Source organism: Rana temporaria, chromosome 7 (assembly GCF_905171775.1).
Source record: "Rana temporaria chromosome 7, aRanTem1.1, whole genome shotgun sequence".
NCBI lineage: Eukaryota > Metazoa > Chordata > Amphibia > Anura > Ranidae > Rana > Rana temporaria.
In genome coordinates, this window is record NC_053495.1 from 54,238,053 (window position 1) to 54,255,879 (window position 17,827).

General features: G+C 43.3%; 1 protein-coding gene across 1 annotated transcript in view; it reads left to right on the top strand.

Moving 5' to 3' along the window:
* NT5DC2 (5'-nucleotidase domain containing 2) overlaps positions 1-17,827 on the top strand; it is a 72,403-nt gene that overhangs the window by 17,908 nt on the left and 36,668 nt on the right. The window contains exons 3-4 of the mRNA XM_040359400.1: positions 806-880; positions 2,422-2,477. Of these exons, the coding sequence (XP_040215334.1) occupies positions 806-880; positions 2,422-2,477 (131 nt within the window). The remainder of the gene's footprint in view (positions 1-805; positions 881-2,421; positions 2,478-17,827) is intronic.

A 17,827-nucleotide genomic window follows, 5' to 3' on the forward strand; every position in this document is an offset into this window, starting at 1 on the left:
CTCAGCGGGAATCAACGGAGCGATCCCCGCTGAGCAAGCGGATGAGAAAGGTACAGATCCTCATGGGATCTGTACGTGTAAAAGGGGCCTATGTGATAACAGCAAACAGTACAAATAGACAGGGTGAATCTTCCCAACGGGGGGCACAGACAGCAGTAAAAACATAACGGGTGTTCTAATCCCTCTCCACTCTATCCAAAACAAAAACAAAAAAAGTTTTGGCATTAGTTATACACTAAGTCTGATGTGCCCTATTGACTCATGTAAAATAAATTTCAATAATAGGTCCAAATGCCCCACCAAATCCACTAAACCATGTAACCATTCCTGCTTTATGCCAAAGGCAGGATATCTAGCCTTCCACTAAAATTGGCATTCCTTCTTGTTATGTAAAAAGGGACCTTGCAAGACCTGATCATTCAATAATGACCCCCACCCATTCATGTAAAATGCCATATCAAGATTTGCACAGACCAGAAGCGCCTGGGAGGGGTTGCTGTCATTGGCCTTCTTGGAGGGTAATCCTTCCTGAGATATGCTTCTGCACATTGTAGGAAAGTCTCTCGTGGTGAGATTTGGCTTGTTTAGCAATACTTTGATCTTTTCAGAAGGCCGTGAAGTCACCCCCTCCTAAAAGGTAGGTGTAAAGTATGTGTTTTTATTTTATTTTTTGTTTTTTTTAACATTTCTCTTCATATGTGTTTTTTGGTAAACTTGTATTGCAGTATATTTACATGGTGGGCGGGCCACTAGTGAACATATGGACCTTGAAATGTTGTACATTTTATTCTGCTTTCTTGTGTAGTATCCAGAAGGAATTGGAAAGTATGAGTATATCCCAGGATTTGCGATCAGAGGACTTCACTATGATATTAAAAAGGTAACTAGAACACTGTATGATTTCTATATTAGAACAAAGGTGGCTTCTATGTTGGCAACTATAATTGAATTAAGTAAACAGTTTTTAACACTGCTGTAAATCACCTGTGGCATGATACCATTTTTTTCAGCTTTAGCCTATAAAATGATACTATACTGTTTAATTTACATTGTCCCTTCTATTTTTGTATATGGATGGCACTGCAATTATATTAATAAAAAACATCTAAGTACCATTTTTATAATCGATATACAGCTGTCATATGACTCAGATCTTTCCCAGCCTGTCTGCAGGGAAACATAAGCAGGAGGAGCTTCTAGTCCTCTGCTGCTGGACACATGGTCAAAATAAAAAATCAGCCTTTGGAAAACAAAGTAGAAATAAATAATTAATATCAATAAACGGTTTTAAATTGTCATTACGAATAAATATTTGAAATCAAATCTTTATAACGTTTTAGCAATAACATGGTGTGGGTGGATTTCTGCAAGTCACAGACACTGTCACGCCCCTCCAGCCTGCGTCTTAGAATAAGAGGGAGATGAAGCCTTAATCTACGTGTAATATCCAGTCCCAATTGTGTTTAGCTAGTTAGTGGCCATGAAGGAGGAGGCAGGGCCTGGATTGTCATTTACCACTGTGCATACACCCTCATATGTGACTCTAGATGGGCTGATCAGATGTAATAGGGAGGAAATTATTAGCATAGAAATTCACTGAACACTGAGCATGTGCAGAGTTGCCACCACAACTACAAAATCCCTATCTGAATCAGGGACATGGACAGAAGGTGGAGATGAAGGGCAGCAGGATCAACCAGGTTTTTTTTGCAGAATACAGAAAACAAATATCATAGTGACTGAGTATTAAAGGGGTTGTAAAGGTAAATGTTTTTTTTTTCACCTTAATTCCCCCCCCCCCCCATGCCCCCGGTTTACATACCTGACCCTTCGAAAGTCCCCATTATCTTCCTTGTTTCTGAGCCTGGCCGTTGATTGGCTACACTGGATGGATTGAAAGCAGCGCAGCCATAGGCTCCCGCTGCTGTCAACCACATCCAATTACGCGGCGTGCTGTGGGCGGGGCCGAGTAATACAGTAAGCGGCAAGAGCCGCCGGCTGTATCACAGGAGCGCACCCGCAGGTGTTGAGTTCTTGTAGGAAGGAGTCGAGACAGCTGCCGAGGGACCCCAGAACACCAGGTTCGGGGCCACTCTGTGCAAAACGCGCTGCACAGTGGAGGTAAGTATAACATGTTTTGTTTATTTAAAAAAAAAAAAATAATTACTTTACAACCCATTTAACAGCATGTAATGATAGTTTTTTTTTAGGATGTGGGTTTAGTGACACTTTAATTGCAGATTTTGATTAAACTGCATAGTTATTTTGTATAACACACACTTATAGAGAATGAGGTTCACTTTATTAATATACTACTATCTATATTGCAGACTTGGCTTTTGCTGTATACCCAGGCTGTTGTATCATAAGTGCTGTTATAAAAAAGATGCATTATATAAATTTTATCCTGTATCTGGGCAGAGTCTGCTGATGAAGATTGACGCTTTCCATTATATCCAGTTGGGAACAGCATACAGGTAACTGCACTGTTATCTAGTAGGTAGAAGAACACAGGTACCAGGGCCCACACTAAGGGCTTGTTCCCACCATATATGTTTTCCAGTGCTGCCAAAATGTATGGTCATTAGAGAATCTGTTTTATTTATTGAAGTAAAGCCCTGTGTGCTTCATTTTGGATGCACTAACCTGTCTTCCAAGTCATTTTAAATGAAGATAAAAACATAACACACCTAAAACAAATGTGAACACACTTCAAGGCAAGTGCTTTGGTGTGAGGAAGCCTTTAGATACGTTTTATGATGTTCTGTTTCCTTTAGATTTGCTTTGAATCTTTTAGTAATTTGGGACAATATCACACACCCATTTGCCATTTATTTTTTATTTTTTTAGGTTAAAGGCCTAAAAATCCTCCCTTGACTAGAAGAGTTGGCTGCTCATTTCTGTCTAGGGTACTTGGTAAAGCACTTTTACTAACGCTGTCCTCTCACTCTGCAGGCTCCTCTGCACTGCTAGACTGGTCCCCACATCATTTTCTCTAAAAACCTATTGATCTATGCTATCTATCCTCCTAACCTTTGATAACGTTATGTGCTGCTGCTGCTGCTGCTGCTGCCTACTACTATATGTTTCCACATCCCAAAAATATATAAAGATGACTGGGTGCTCAAAAGTGCAATAATTTAACTAAGTGTAAATAAATACACAAAGGGGTAGATTCACAGAGAAGATACGACGGCGTATCTCTGAGTATGGCCGGTCGTATCTATGCGCCTGATTCATAGAATCAGTTACGCATAGATTTCTGTTAGATCCAACTGGCGTAAGTCTCTTACCCCGTCGGATCTTAACTGCATATTTACGCTGGCCGCTAGGGGCGTGTACGCTGATTTACGCCTAGAATATGTAAATCAGCTAGATACGCAAATTCACAAACGTACGCCCGGCCGACGCAGTACATTTACGCCGTTTACGTTGGGCTTTTCCCGGGGTAAAGTTACTAAAGTTAGTGCTATATGCGTCGCACCAATGTTAAGTATGGCCGTCGTTCCCGCGTCGAAATTTAAAAATTTTACGTCGTTTGTGTAAGTCGTTTGCGAATAGGGCTGGACGTAATTTACGTTCACGTCGAAAGCAATGACGATTTGCGGCGGAATTTCGAGCATGCGCACTGGGATTTTTTCACAAACGCCACATGCGCCGTTCGTTAAAAACGTCAAATATGCGGGGTCACAGTTAATATACATAAAACACGCCCACATCATCCACATTTGAATTAGGCGGGCTTACGCCGACACAGATACGTTACGCCGCCGTAACTAAGGGCGAAAGTTGTTTCTGAATACAGAACTTGCGCCCTAAATTACGGCGGCGTAACGTATCTGAGATACGTTACGCCGGGCGGATAGATACACCAATGTATCTGAATCCAGCCCAAAATGTTTACTACAAATCAATTACAAAAAAATAATTACCCCCAATAAAATTGAAATGACAGATTACCAAATATGATATACAGTAATTATATTGATAACACAAACTTATTGTGACTAGATGCTCCTATAACTCATACAGAGTGACAAAACAAAACAATAAGTGCAAGATGACTAAAGAGGTCACCCTCAGTTTCCCAATCAAACTGCATACAGTATAATAATCAATCAATGCTTAAACAAAGTCCATATATCAAAGTGCACTTCAGTCGTGCAAAAACACTCCCAAGAGATAGTGATATACCTGTATTCCACTGTGTGTATTATCAGCTCACCTCAGATATTGGACCCATACACATTAAATCATATAGGTCACACACGCTGGTGATCCCGCACTGTGGATTAAAGGGAAATCGACCTTTCCTCCTTCCAGGATAGGATCCTCCAAGTGGGGAAAAACTGATGGACAGTTCCCTTTTTAAGAGATCAGATTTAACATCTCCATATGAAGAGTGACATTCCCAAAATGTACATTATACAGCAGCTCTACACCAAGTCATCTTTATATGTTCACCCCTACGTTCCAGTGGTCCAAGGTCCTTTGACATTATCAAGACTTCTGCAGGGACCATAGCCCTGCACTGGATGTGAGGACGTTGTGGAACAGTTCACCGCCAGATCATGGAGGATTGTGTAAGCAAAGGTGCTTTTACGTCCCCTAGACATAAATGAGCAGTTAACCCTTGCAGTGCAGGCCCTGGAGTTAGAATACATTTTTTTTTTTAAAGACCATTTTGAAAGTTTGTTGCTTAATTACATTTGAAACTTTTCTTACTTCTTCTAAATTGTATTTCAAACTTAATTTGGTTTTGCCACACATGCCTAATCTTCTTTAACAACAATGAACAATTGCAGCCTGTCTGATCACTTTTTCAATTTGGCCTAAGAAAAAAATAAATAAATTAAAAGTGATTAAAAAATGGAAGTTTCATTTTTCACAAAACAGAGTGGCGTAATAAAAACCTTTGGATTATTGAACAGTGAGGTCAGTGTATGTGTCTGTACCATTGGGCTCTCTGAGTGGGTGATGTGAATATAGATGGTGGGGTTGGCCTGGTTGGCGTGGCATCGCTTACATCCCCTTAAAGCATTTAACCTAAAAAATAAAATAACAAATATTGGATCCTGATCCCTTAAAGCATTTTATACAGCACAGTGCTGATCCTGCCAGTTTCAGCTCACCCCTTTATAAACTGACCATGGTGTATTATGGCTGCTGAGCCCTGACACCGTGGTCACTTTACGTGCCTTTGTCAGCCGGACTATTCTGTCTCTCCTGTCCTCCTCTCCCCCCTCCCTCACTCCCTCACCTGTCGGCTCCTGTGTCAGGGCCCGCCTTCTCCCCTCCTGCTACTGAAATAACATTTCATACTTTATATAATCCTCTTTTGTCTTCTAAGGATAGGTGCTTCTGTGTCTGTGTTTTATAAAAAAAAAAAAAAAATTACGATTATACTTCATTTCAGAGCGCCTATCTGCGCTCACGTGACATGCCACCTCTTTCATCCTCTCCTCCTTCTTCCCTCCAAACTGATATCAGCAGAGGAATATCGGCCCCACACGCTGCATCTGTCAGACAGGGAGAGAAGAGAGGCGGCTGGTCACGTGAGCTCCGGCCAGCGCTCTGAAATTAGGTATAATGGTCATTTTTTTTTTTATAAAACACAGACACAGGAGTACCTATCCTTGGGAGACAAAGAGGATTATATAAAGTCCTTACAGTGGGTTAACAACTACTTTATCCACTTCATTACTGGGCACTTAAACTCCCTTCGTGCCCAGACCAATTTTCAGCTTTCAGCACTGACGCATTTTGAATGACAATTGCACGGTCATACAACACTGTACCCAAATTATATTTTTATCATTTTTTTCCCACAAAGAGAGCTTTCTTTTGGTGGTATTTGATCATCTCTGCGATTTTAATTTTTTGCGCTATAAACATAAAAAGACTGAAAAATTTGAAAAAAAACACAATATTTTTTACTTTTTGTTAAAATAATATCCCAATTTTTTTATTTTTAAATAAAAATTTCCTTCGGTTTATGCCGATACGTATTCTTCTACATATTTTTGTTAAAAAAAATCGCAATAAGCGTATATTGATTGGTTTGTGCAAAAGTTATAGCGCCTACAAAATAGGGGATAGATTTATGATTTTTTTTTTACTAGTAATGGCGGCGATCTGCGATTTTTTTTTATTTTTTTTGTCAGACCTGCGATATTACTGCGGACGTATCAGACACTTTTGACACAATTTAGGGATCATTCACATTTATACAGCGAACAGTGCTATAAAAATGCACTAATTACTGTATAAATGTGACTGGCAGTGAAGGGGTTAACACTAGGGGGTGAGGAAGGGGTTAAATGTATTCCCTGGGTGTGTTCTAACTGTGTGGGGGGAGGGGACTGACTGGGGGAGGTGACCGATGCTGTGTCCCTATGTACAAGGGACACAGATCGGTCTCCCCTCTCCCTGACAGGACGTGGAGCTCTGTGTTTACACACAGAGCTCCACGTCCCTGCTGTCACCGCCGATCACGGGTACCTGGCGGACATCGCGGCCGCCAGGCACACGCATCGGCTCCATAGCGATGCGCCGGGCACGTTGTTTTCCCGCTGCGTGCCCCCAGCGGCGCGCACGGGGAATGTCAAAAAGAAGACGTCCACTCGGCACTTGAGAGCCGCGCTGTGGACGTCTTTCGTCCATGGCGCGGATCCCAAGTGGTTATAGAACACTTTGAAAACATGTATTCTTTGTATAAGTGACTATTATGAATGAGCATATGATTTTAGTTCAGTAATACTCGACCTGCAACTGCTTGGCTCTTCCTAAGTGACTCTAAAGTACAATAAACACAAAAATCTGATGTCTCCCCATCGGTCGGATCACCACCAACATGCCCATCGGAGTGTCTGTTTCCTATGATTCTGATATCAGCCAGTTTGGCAGCCGCCTCCTCTTCCAATGCTTTAGGAAGGTGTGCTGATTTATAACAGACTGGTTTCAGCTCCGTTCTGCAATGGATGCCAGGTGATATTATTATTTACACAGCTATTTTTCTCTGTGTTTTAATCCAGCAATTATATTAACTGCTTTTCGATTTTGTGGAACCATCAATAAATGTTTTAACAACAATTTGAACATTCTGCTTTTTCCTGCCCATCAAGCGCTGAATTTTTGTGTTTATTGTAGACTCCTGTGTTCCAGCTATGGTATCCGTGCAGTACTGGGTTCAGTGAAAATCTCCCCACAAATTTTTGTGCCCCCCCACCATTTTTTGGACTAGCCTCTGTTTAGCGCTGGTGATTTTGAAAGTACAGTTACTCTTTTTTTTTTTGGGCTAAATAGCTTCCTTTACCTTACTGCAGTCCTGGTTTCATGTCCTTATTGTTCGTTTTTGCTTTGATGTTGCTGTAATTCCTCTCTGTTCTGGACACTTCCTGGTTGTCTGTTTCCTGATCACCACAGTACTGGGAGATTTCTCACTGTGGTGACTAATCAAGGAGGTGTGATTACTGTGTGTCAGCACCAATCCAGTTTTGTTTTACAAAGCATCACTGCCTCTATTGGCTCTTTGTCTATGTACATCAGAGAACCAGGAAACAACAGCAAAAACGAAACTAAACTGTAGGTACATTATATGATTGTTTTTTATCTATTTTAATCATTTTTAAAAGGAATCAGTTAACTATTATGTCTCTATACCCTGTAAACAGTCATTTCAGCAAAACATTTTTTTCCTTTAGTGACCCTTTAAGTTAAAAAAAATAACATTATTGTTATACACAGGGCTGAAACTGGGGAGGGGGGTCGCGGGCATCTGCCCTGGGCCCCGCATTGAGAGGGGTGCCGTGGCTCCTTTCTTCTCCTCCCTCATCCCACAGGCCACCCTAGATCACTTCAGCTCCACTTATCTGTCGGTGAAGCAGCTGCCAGCTCCAGTAGTGCTGAGCCCAGTCAGCAGAAGCTCACATGACCCCACCATCAAAATAGTAAAGTAAACTGGGGGCGGACGGAGATCTACACACAAACAATGCAGGTGTTGGGCATCCAGGCATTACTGGCACCTGCAGCTTTTCTCCAGGCTGACTGCTTCTCGGCTCTACCCTTACTTTGCATTAATTTAGAAAATGCAAAGCTTTCTCTGAATGGCACCCATGCCAAGGGGCTCACCGCCTGTTCTCAAAATGCAGTAGGCCAGTTGCTCAGCATGGGACCTGGGAAATGGAGATCACCGGAGTAGCGGTTTCTATTTCACTGATTTCCAGGGGCAATGGCCAGGTATGTAATATGCATAGTTACATTGGTCCAAGCTAGGCCAATGTAACTATGTAAAAAAATCCATACCTGAAATTATTATTTTAGTACTTATGTACACAGGCATTTGTTTGCATTAGAACTACTTTCTGTATCCTACACCATGGGACACAGAGCCTCTATTCATTACATAATGGATTGTATGCTCACCAGAGGTGATTGGACACTGGCACAACCAATGAAGACAAGTTCCCCTCCATATAACCCCTCCCCTAAGGGAAGTACCTCAGTTTTTTTCGCCAGTGTCTAAGGTATTGGACGCGAGTAGGATGTTCTGAGGGAAGCTTTGCCAAAAAAAACCCTGGGAGGGTAAAAGAGCTACACTTTCGGGTCCATCCAAGACGCCTAAAATTTTACGCCAAAACTGGATGGTATCCAGGCCTCATGGACGAGGTGTCGCCTGTAATGTCTCTCTTCGGAGGACTGGGCTCTAGGGTACAGCACTTTCGCTCTATGGTCTAAAAGTCCTGGCAGAGTCTTTTACAAGGCCCAGGGAAGAGGCCTTCTTTAAGTAGGAACCCATATCCCTGAAGGTTGGCACACCCCGCCATGATGGGGGAAGATTGGTTCTGCTTTGCAGAAAACCTGCGGCAGGGAAAAGGTAAGCCAGGGAAGAGTCCTACGTTTTTTAGACTTAAGGACCTTTCCTAATTTTGGAGTAGGTGTCATAATTTTGGCCACCACTGGGGGAAGTAAAGAGCTGAGTTTTACTCACCATGCTCCAGAACAGTGTCAGTTCTCCAGACAAGCACACTCCTTCCGCTGCTAGCTCTGCCAGGGACGGATGCCTTCCCCTCCTTTTCAGGCAAGTGTCAGGAGGCTTTTTCCTTGTGTCTGAGCACCACCATTACCCCTAGGTCGCACATGCTTTATGCTATTTGACAATGGCAGGGGGCGGGCCCATGAGCGTGCACAGGTGCGCGCCTGGGTGGGCACGCTATTTCCATAGGGCAGGTCATACAGAAAGTAATTTAATGGAGCCTCTCAGGCTTGGAGCTTCATTAATGGGACACAGCAGCGTAAGAGCATGTAAGATCTCCATGTAGTTGGCTGAGCACTCCCATAGATAGACACCTACTCTAGCATGAACCTGTGTGTTATTGGTTGCATACTTATATGTAGATTGCTAAACTAACACAGTAGTATATGCATTTTTTTGTGGTACCTCGGCTTTGCTTAGTAAAATGTCTTCCCAGAGAAGAAATTCAGGGACTAAGAAACAGACATAAAAAACACCGCTGCCTGAGACAGGAGGCTCTAGCCACGCCTGCTCAGTACCTTCCTCTCGGGTAATACCTGACGCAACTATACAGGATGACCCATTACCTCTATCAGGAGTAGCAGACTCTCCTGTGGGGCCGGTGCCTGCATATGTCACTAAGGACACTTTGGCAACAGCCCTGAACAACTTAGAAGGGAGAATCGCTTCATTAATCGCGAAGTCCTCAGAAAAGGGAAAAAAGCGAAGCAGATCTCCTTTCAGAGAAATCTGAGGAGGATAGGGCCCCATCAGGGGATGAGGACTCGGAGGGATCAATAATATCAATGGAACCTTTTTCTGCTTCCCAAGTTCTGAAGTTACAGGTGCAATGTTATGCTGAAGCGGTACGCTCTACATTCAGATTATCCTCTGCTGAATTAACTGAATCACCTGTCTCCTCTCTGGGTTCATTAAAATCCTTGCAGGCTGCTTGTGCCTTTCCGATACATCCTTTACTGGAGAATCTGATTTACGCAGACTGGAAACACCCAGATAAGCGTTTTTCTCCTCCTAGGAAGTTTGAAGTTCTTTATACTATGGAGGAAAAGTTTACCAAGAAGTGGAGTCTGCCTTTTCTGGATGCAGCTTTTTCTTGTGTAAATAAAAGCCTAACTTGTCTGGTGGACAATGCCTAGGTATTTAAAGATACTTCTGAGAAGAAGTTGGAATCTTTATTAAAGTCTTCCTTTCTACTGGCGGGGGCAGTAACCCAACCTGCTGTGGCGGCAGTTGGTATGTGTCAGGTATTAAAGGACCAAGTGAAACAGGGGCTGAAAGATCTGCCTCCCGAACAGATCAAATTTTGGGAGGATATGCCTATGGCCTTATGTTTCACAGTGGATGCCATTAGAGATTCTATCCAACAGGCATCTCGCCTGAGGCTCCAGGTGGTGCATAAGCGCAGGATTCTTTGGATAAATCATTGGTTAGCAGAAACACCATGCAAAAAACTTTTTGCCAGTTTCCCCTTCCATGGCGAATGTCTCTTTGGGGATGATTTGGAAAAATATATCCAAAAGATATCGAGCGGTAAGACCACTCTGTTGCCAGAGAAGAGGAAAAACAAGCGTCCTTGTTTTAAGCGTTCTCTCTCCCTGACTCCTGGAAGATCTGCCTCCAGCCAGTGGCGATGGCATTTTCAGCCAGCCACAAAGGCTGAAGAAAACCAGGCCCAGAAGAACAAGAAACCGTGGGGTTCAAAAGCTAACAAGCAAGACCCCAAAGCCTCTTTATGAAGAGGCGCCCCCGCTCGGCCAAGTGGGGGGACGGCTTTGGCAGTTTTCAGCGACATGGCAGACTGAGATCCAGGACAAGTGGGTAGTTTGCGCAGTATCCCTAGGGTACAAGCTGAAATTTTGACAGATCCCACCTTACTGGTTCCGAAGTTCAAGGCTCTCCAAAGATCCATTAAAAAGAAAGTCCTTCTTCAAGGGATTGGATCACTTGATGTCCCAAGGGGTAATCATGGAAGTACCCCTAAAGGAACAAGGTTTAGGTTTTTACTCAAACCTCTTTGTGGTTCCAAAACCAAATGGAGACGACAGACCCGTCCTGGATCTAGGATCTCTGAATCGGTTTCTGAACATTCACCATTTCCGAATGGAATCTATTCGATCCGTGGTCTCCACCCGTGGTGTCTTTAGACATCAAAGACGCATATTTACATGTGCCTATCCATCCTGCTCACCAAAAGTTCCTAAGGTTTGTGGTAGAAGATCGCCACTTCCAGTTTGTGGCTCTGCCCTTTGTTTTGGCAACCGCACCCCGCTTATTTACAAAGGTTCTGGCCCCTCTGGCAAAGCTGAGGGCACAGGGCTTAGTGGTGACAGCCTACCTAGACGATCTACTCGTGATAGATCAGTCAGTGGCAGGATTAGATCACGCAGTGCTCAATACAGTAAAACACTTAGAGCATTTAGGATGGATCATAAACTTGCATAAATCCTCCCTGCAAGCCCAAAGAAGGGTAGAGTATTTGGCCATGATCATAGACACAGCCCAAAGCAGGGTATTCCTGCCAGAGCCAAAGATCAAGTCTTTAAGAGAATTGATCCACAAGGTCAGGGCGAAGAGGGGACCGTCAATTTGCCTCTGTATGAGGCTATTAGGCAAGAAGGTGGCCTCCTTCAAGGCTGTTTCATATGCCCAGTTTCGTTCGAGACTACTGCAAGGCACTATTCTAGCGGCCTGGAACAGGAAAAGTCAAGCTCTGGATTTACCCATGCACCTATCTCTGCAGGTGTGCCAAAGCTTTAGTTGGTGGTTAAAGACCAAAAACTTGCAGAAAGGAAGGTCCTTTCTCCCAGTCACCTGGAAGGTGGTGTCTAAGGATGCCAGCCTGGTAAGCTGGGGAGCAGTGTTAAAAGAATCTTCAGCCCAGGGTACCTAGGCTAAATTCGAAGAGAGCCTGACCATCAACATACTGGAGATTTGGGCAGTATACTTAGCCCTCAGAACTTGGACATACAGGTTACAGGTTCACCCTGTTCGAATTCAATCCGACAATGCTACTGCAGTAGCTTGTATCAATCACCAAGGAGGCACCCGTAGTTGGAATGCCCAAAAGGAGGTGAATCGGTTTTTGACATGGGCAGAAAAACATGTTCCTTGTCTTTCTGCAATCTTCATTCCAGGGGTAGAGAACTGGCAAGCAGAATAAGTCGCCAGCAACTGTCTCCAGGAGAGTGGTCTCTCCACCCCGATGTCTTTCAGGCAATATGCCAGAGATGGGGGACCCCGGATGTAGACCTGCTAGCTTCCAGGTTCAACAGGCAGTTAGACAACTTTGTGTGCAGGACGGGAGATCCGTTGGCCTACGGAACAGATGCTCTGATAATCCCTTGGAATCAGTTTTCACTGGTCTATGCATTCCCTCCGATCCCTCTCTTACAGAGATTGCTGTGCAAGATCAAGAAGGAGGGAATACCTGTACTCCGATTGGCCCAGGAGACACTGGTATGCAGAGATCATAAAAATGGCGGTAGGAAGACCTTGGGTGCTTCCACTACGTCACAACCTGCTGTCACAGGGACCAGTGTTCCATCCTTTCTTACAAAGGCTAAATTTGACGGTCTGGCTACTGAGACCTACATCTTAAAGAAAGGCCTCTCAGGTCCAGTTCTTGCTACACTCATTAACGCCAGAAAGCCAGCCTCCAGGCTTATCTACTACAGAGTCTGGAAGGTGTATGTTTCCTGATGTGATTTCAGAGGGTGGAATCCTCAAAAGTATGCTATAAGTAGAATTCTCGCCTTTTGCCAATTAGGAGTAGATATGAAATTAGCCCTGAGTACCATCAAGGTTCAAATATCCGCTCTATCAGTCTTTTTTCAGAGACCGCTGGCATCTCATTACCTAGTCCAGGCATTCATTCACGGGGTACTGCGGATAAACCCGCCAGTCAAGTCTCCCTTATGTCCCTGGGATTTAAACTTAGTATTGTCAGTCTTGCAAAAGCAACCTTTTGAACCTATCCGCCACATTCCTTTGATCCTTTAGCAGGAAATTGGCCTTTTTGATTGCTATCCCTTCTGCTAAAAGAGTATCAGAGTTAGCAGCGTTTTCTTATAAAGAGCCTTATTTAGTTTTTTACAAGGACAAAATTGTACTATGCCCTCATCCTACCTTTCTTCCAAAGGTGGTATCTGCGTTTCATTTAAATCAAGACATCGTTTTGCCTTCATTTTTTCCTGAGCCGTGGTCAGCGGAGGAAAAGTTATTGCACTCTCTAGATGTAGTGAGAGCAGTAAAAGTTTATCTGCAGGGAACTGCCCAGATACGCAAAACAGATGTTTTGTTTATTGTGCCAGATGGTTCCAGGAAGGGCCAAGCGGCATCAAAATCCACCATTTCCAGGTGGATTCGACAAGTTATTTATTCAAGCTTATGGTTTAAGGAACAAGATTCTTCCTTTTTCTGTTAAGGCGCACACGACCAGGGCGATAAGTGCTTCATGGGCAGTGCATCCCCAGGCTTCGATGGTTTAGATCTGTAAAGCTGTTACTTGGTCTTCAGTCCATACATTTAACAAATTCTATTAAATAGAGGTAAGAGGACATGAGGATTCTGCCTTCGGGCGTAGCGTGCTACAGGCAGCAGTATAGAGCTTCTTGTCTGTTAGCGGCCTGCTTGATCTGTGTCTATCACCCTTCATTGAGCATTGCTCTGGGACGTCCCACTATGTAATGAATAAAGGCTCTGTGTCATATGGTTTACGATAAAGAAAATAGGATTTTTAAAGCGGGGGTTCACCCAAAAAAATGTTTTCAACGTTAGATCCAGCATACTAAGCATACTAAGGACATTTACTGTATGCAGGTCATTTTTTTTTTCTCCGTACATACCGTTATATTGTCATTTTGTCCAGGGCTTCCGGGTTCTGATGACTGCGGGACTGGGCGTTCCTATCCTTGGATTACATGATTGACGGCTTGTGAAACAGTTCCCCTGTCGCACAACGCGCGTCACCAGATTTCCGGAAATAGCCGAGCTGCGAGTTGGCACTATACGGCGCCTGCTCCCGCCGTGTAGAGCTGATTGCGCAGGCGCCGTATAGTGCCAACTCGCAGCTCGGCTATTTCCGGAAATCTGGTGACGCCCGTTGTGCGACAGGGAAACTGTTTCACAAGCCGTCAATCATGTAATCCAAGGATAGGAATGCCCAGTCCCGCAGTCATCAGAACCCAGAGGCAGGGATAGGAACGCCCAGTCCCGCAGTCATCAGAACACGGAAGCCCTGGACAAAATCAGAATATAACGGTATGTAAGGAAAAAATAAATAAAAAGACCTGCATACAGTAAATGTCCTTAGTATGCTGGCTCTAATGTTAGAAATTTGTTTTTAGGGTGAACCCCCGCTTTATTAACAGCTTACCTGTAAAATCCTTTTCTTGGAGTACACCACGGGACACAGAGGTCCCCCCTTTCTTATGGGAACCTTACTGCTTTGCTACAAAACTGAGGTACTTCCCTTAGAGGAGGGGTTATATGGAGGGGAACTTGTCTTCATTGGTTGTGCCAGTGTCAATCACCCCTGGTGACCATACATGTAATGAATAGAGGTTTTGTGTCCTGTGGTCTACTGCAAGAAAAGGATTTTACAGGTAAGCTGTTATTAAAAATCCTATTTTCCTTTCCTGTATGAGTCCATGTGAATTAAAATCTGGCTCAGACAAACTCATAAACAGCTAAATTCGACTTCCTAAACCCTGCAGAGGCAAAACTGGGTAAAATAAAAAATAATATATATGATGCAGTCTGCCAGCTGTCAGTTACATTAACACAACAATAACATATTTGTTTACCTATTGATCCTGCATGTGGATTTATTTTCTGTTCAGCAAAGTCGCAGTTACAGAGATTGAGAGAGATTTTATATTGCTGATGAGTGCATTCATATGTTTAAAGCTGTTTTCCTAAAAGATAAAAACACCTGTGGCTGTAATTGGATGGTGAATTTAGCCCTGGTTCACAGCAATGTAACTTGTCATGCAAATTGACAGTTCAAAGTTGCATGACAAGTCGCACCCCATTTGCAGCAATGGAACTGTTCAGATCATTGAGACTCAAGTTGCAGTGACTTTGAAAAAGCTTGCTGCACTATTTCTGTGCGATTTCAGTGCAACTTGCATTGACATCTGTTAAATGAAGTCGCTCAGATGTCAGTAAGCCGCACATGAAATTGCACTGATAGTCGGCTTCAAAGCCGCACTGATGTGACCCAGGGCTTAGGGCTTAAAGCAGAACTTCTGGCAATTTTTTTTTTTTTTTTTACAATATGCAGTGTAAAAAATAGTTAACTCTCATGAGGCGTATGCCACCTCAAACATAGTTGCTGTTTGACACTTTCATTGATGCAATTTTTGCAGGGCAATGACTATGAGAGCCACAGCTATCATGCACAGAAGCATTTAATACTATCCTATTCCACGGGCGACAACACTATTGTGCAGTGTCACTGCAGAAGGCAGTAACCCAGCATTGTAACCCTTGTATAATGTCAGCTGTACTGGCAGGATCAATGGATAATAAAACCATGTTGCAGGGGGACCCAATCATATATTGTATATGTCATTGTTGATTTTGCCCAAAGTTACACATTAACTTAAATGCGTTTGATAAAATACTGAAGTTGACTTGTTTACACGCCTGATAATGTAGGAAAAATTCCCCCAAGGGGTTTTGTAGCAGCAGTAAGCAGGTAAAGGAATAGAATAAAGTACCGTATTTTCCGGCTTATAAGACGACTGGGCGTATAAGTCGACCCCCTAATTTTCCAGTGAAAACTTGGGTTTTGGGCTATGCTCGCTGTATAAGACTACCCCCTTCCGAGACAACACCACCATAAAAAAAAAAAAAAATCAGAAACATAAAAAAAAACATCAGATTTGATTTAAAGGTACCATAAAACTTTTGATGTAGGACTTTATACTTGTAGTAGAAGACTAATAATGATTTTGTAGGAGAAGACTGCAGTATAATATGTTAATACCCTAAAATATACAGAGACATTATTTCAGGTTAAACGTTGCTCATTTGTAATTAGATATAGTATATTGTACCTTTTCAGAGCTTTGCCAACATTAGTTCTTTTTTTATGTGTATAAGATGTAAGAAACTGTTTGTAAACAAAACTGTTTGTAAACAAAACTGTTTGTAAACAAAATACATTATAGGTGACTACTGTGTGCATACAGTGTGCACCGCTGAGCCAATCATGGCAGGCAATGCATTTGACTAGATGGTTGATGGATGCAAAGCCTGCTCGGATTGGCAGAGGCTGTGACATCATCAGCCTGCGCCGCACCAATCTGAGCAGGCTTCATCCAGCAACAGAGTGCATCGCCGCCAGGATTGGCTGAGCGGCGTGCACTGTATACACAGCATTGCCGAGCACCCGACGGCCACAATAGCAGTACCGAGGCACCAGGCATGGGTTTGGCGGCGTCTTCACCCGGTAACGAGCACCCGGCGGGCTTCTCCATGATCCGGCGCCCTCCTTAACAGGTACCGATCACCCGGCCGGCCTCTGCACCCGGCGTATAAGACGACCCCCCTATTTTGGCAGCATGATTTGGGTGTAGAAAGTCGTCTTATACGCCGGAAAATACGGTATATAAAAAATTCTTTATTAATGTAATTTAAATATCATGTATTAAAAATACACTGGCTATATAGTACAACACATATTCCAAAGTACAATAGTGCAAACACAAATAGCATATCATTAAGTAAGGTTTAGACTGTGTAGAGACCCCAACATGTTTCGACCTAAACAGTAGTGGTCTTCTTCTGAGGGATGGTTTGCTGTAGAAGAATACATTAGACAATTTTTACAATTTGAGACACATACAAGCGTGCGCCAAATTCAATGTTTACAGTAGTACTATATTTACCACTAAAGAGTAGAGTGGATGATCACATAGACAGAAATGTTGTAAAACCAGGTAAGCGATCCGAAGGGTCCTGTGATAGTTCCCATCTTCCCGAAGGGAAGGGACCCAGCATCAGGAGGGCTTACAAAGAGCCACATTCTATGCGCCCTCTGAGGGAAGGGAGAAATGGCACCTGCAGCGAATTCCCAAGCAAGAATTATATTAGGAGAGGGTAATCGGGTAAATAGGTTCTTAATAGGCTAAGGCCGCGTACACACGGTCGTTCCAAACCAATGAGATTGGTCCGACTGACCATTTCCATTGGTTCACCGCTGAAGTGGCCTGATGGTCTGATGTGCGTACACACCATTGTTCCAAAAACCGATCGGGTCAGAACGCGGTGACGTCAAACACACAACGTGCTGAAAAAAGTTCAATGCTTCCAAGCATGCGTCGACTTGATTCTGAGCATGCACAGGTTTTGAACCGATGCTTTCTGTACTAACCATCGGTTTGGACCGATCGGGCAGCGGTCCATCGGTTCAATTTTAAAGCATGTTTTTAAATTTTGGACCGAAGGACAAAGGTCCGATGGGCGGTCGGATTTGACCGATGAAACTGGACTTAAGGGCGTTTTCAACAGTTTGGACCGACCGTGTGTACAAGGCCTCACAGAAATATCTAGAAAGTTTTTACTGTGTATTGTTGAAAATGTATCAACTTGCTACCTGGATTTATTTTTGCTGTGTATGCTGAATATAATGTTAGATTTTTTGACTCCTGGTCAATAAATGCAAATATTTAATGGGGATTAGCATGTTAAATATACATTATTTTTACTCTATAGACAGAAGTTGAAACTGTGTGTGGTGCCGAGGGTAAGGGAGAACAGAAAAAAAGAAATGGGGGGGGGGGGAAA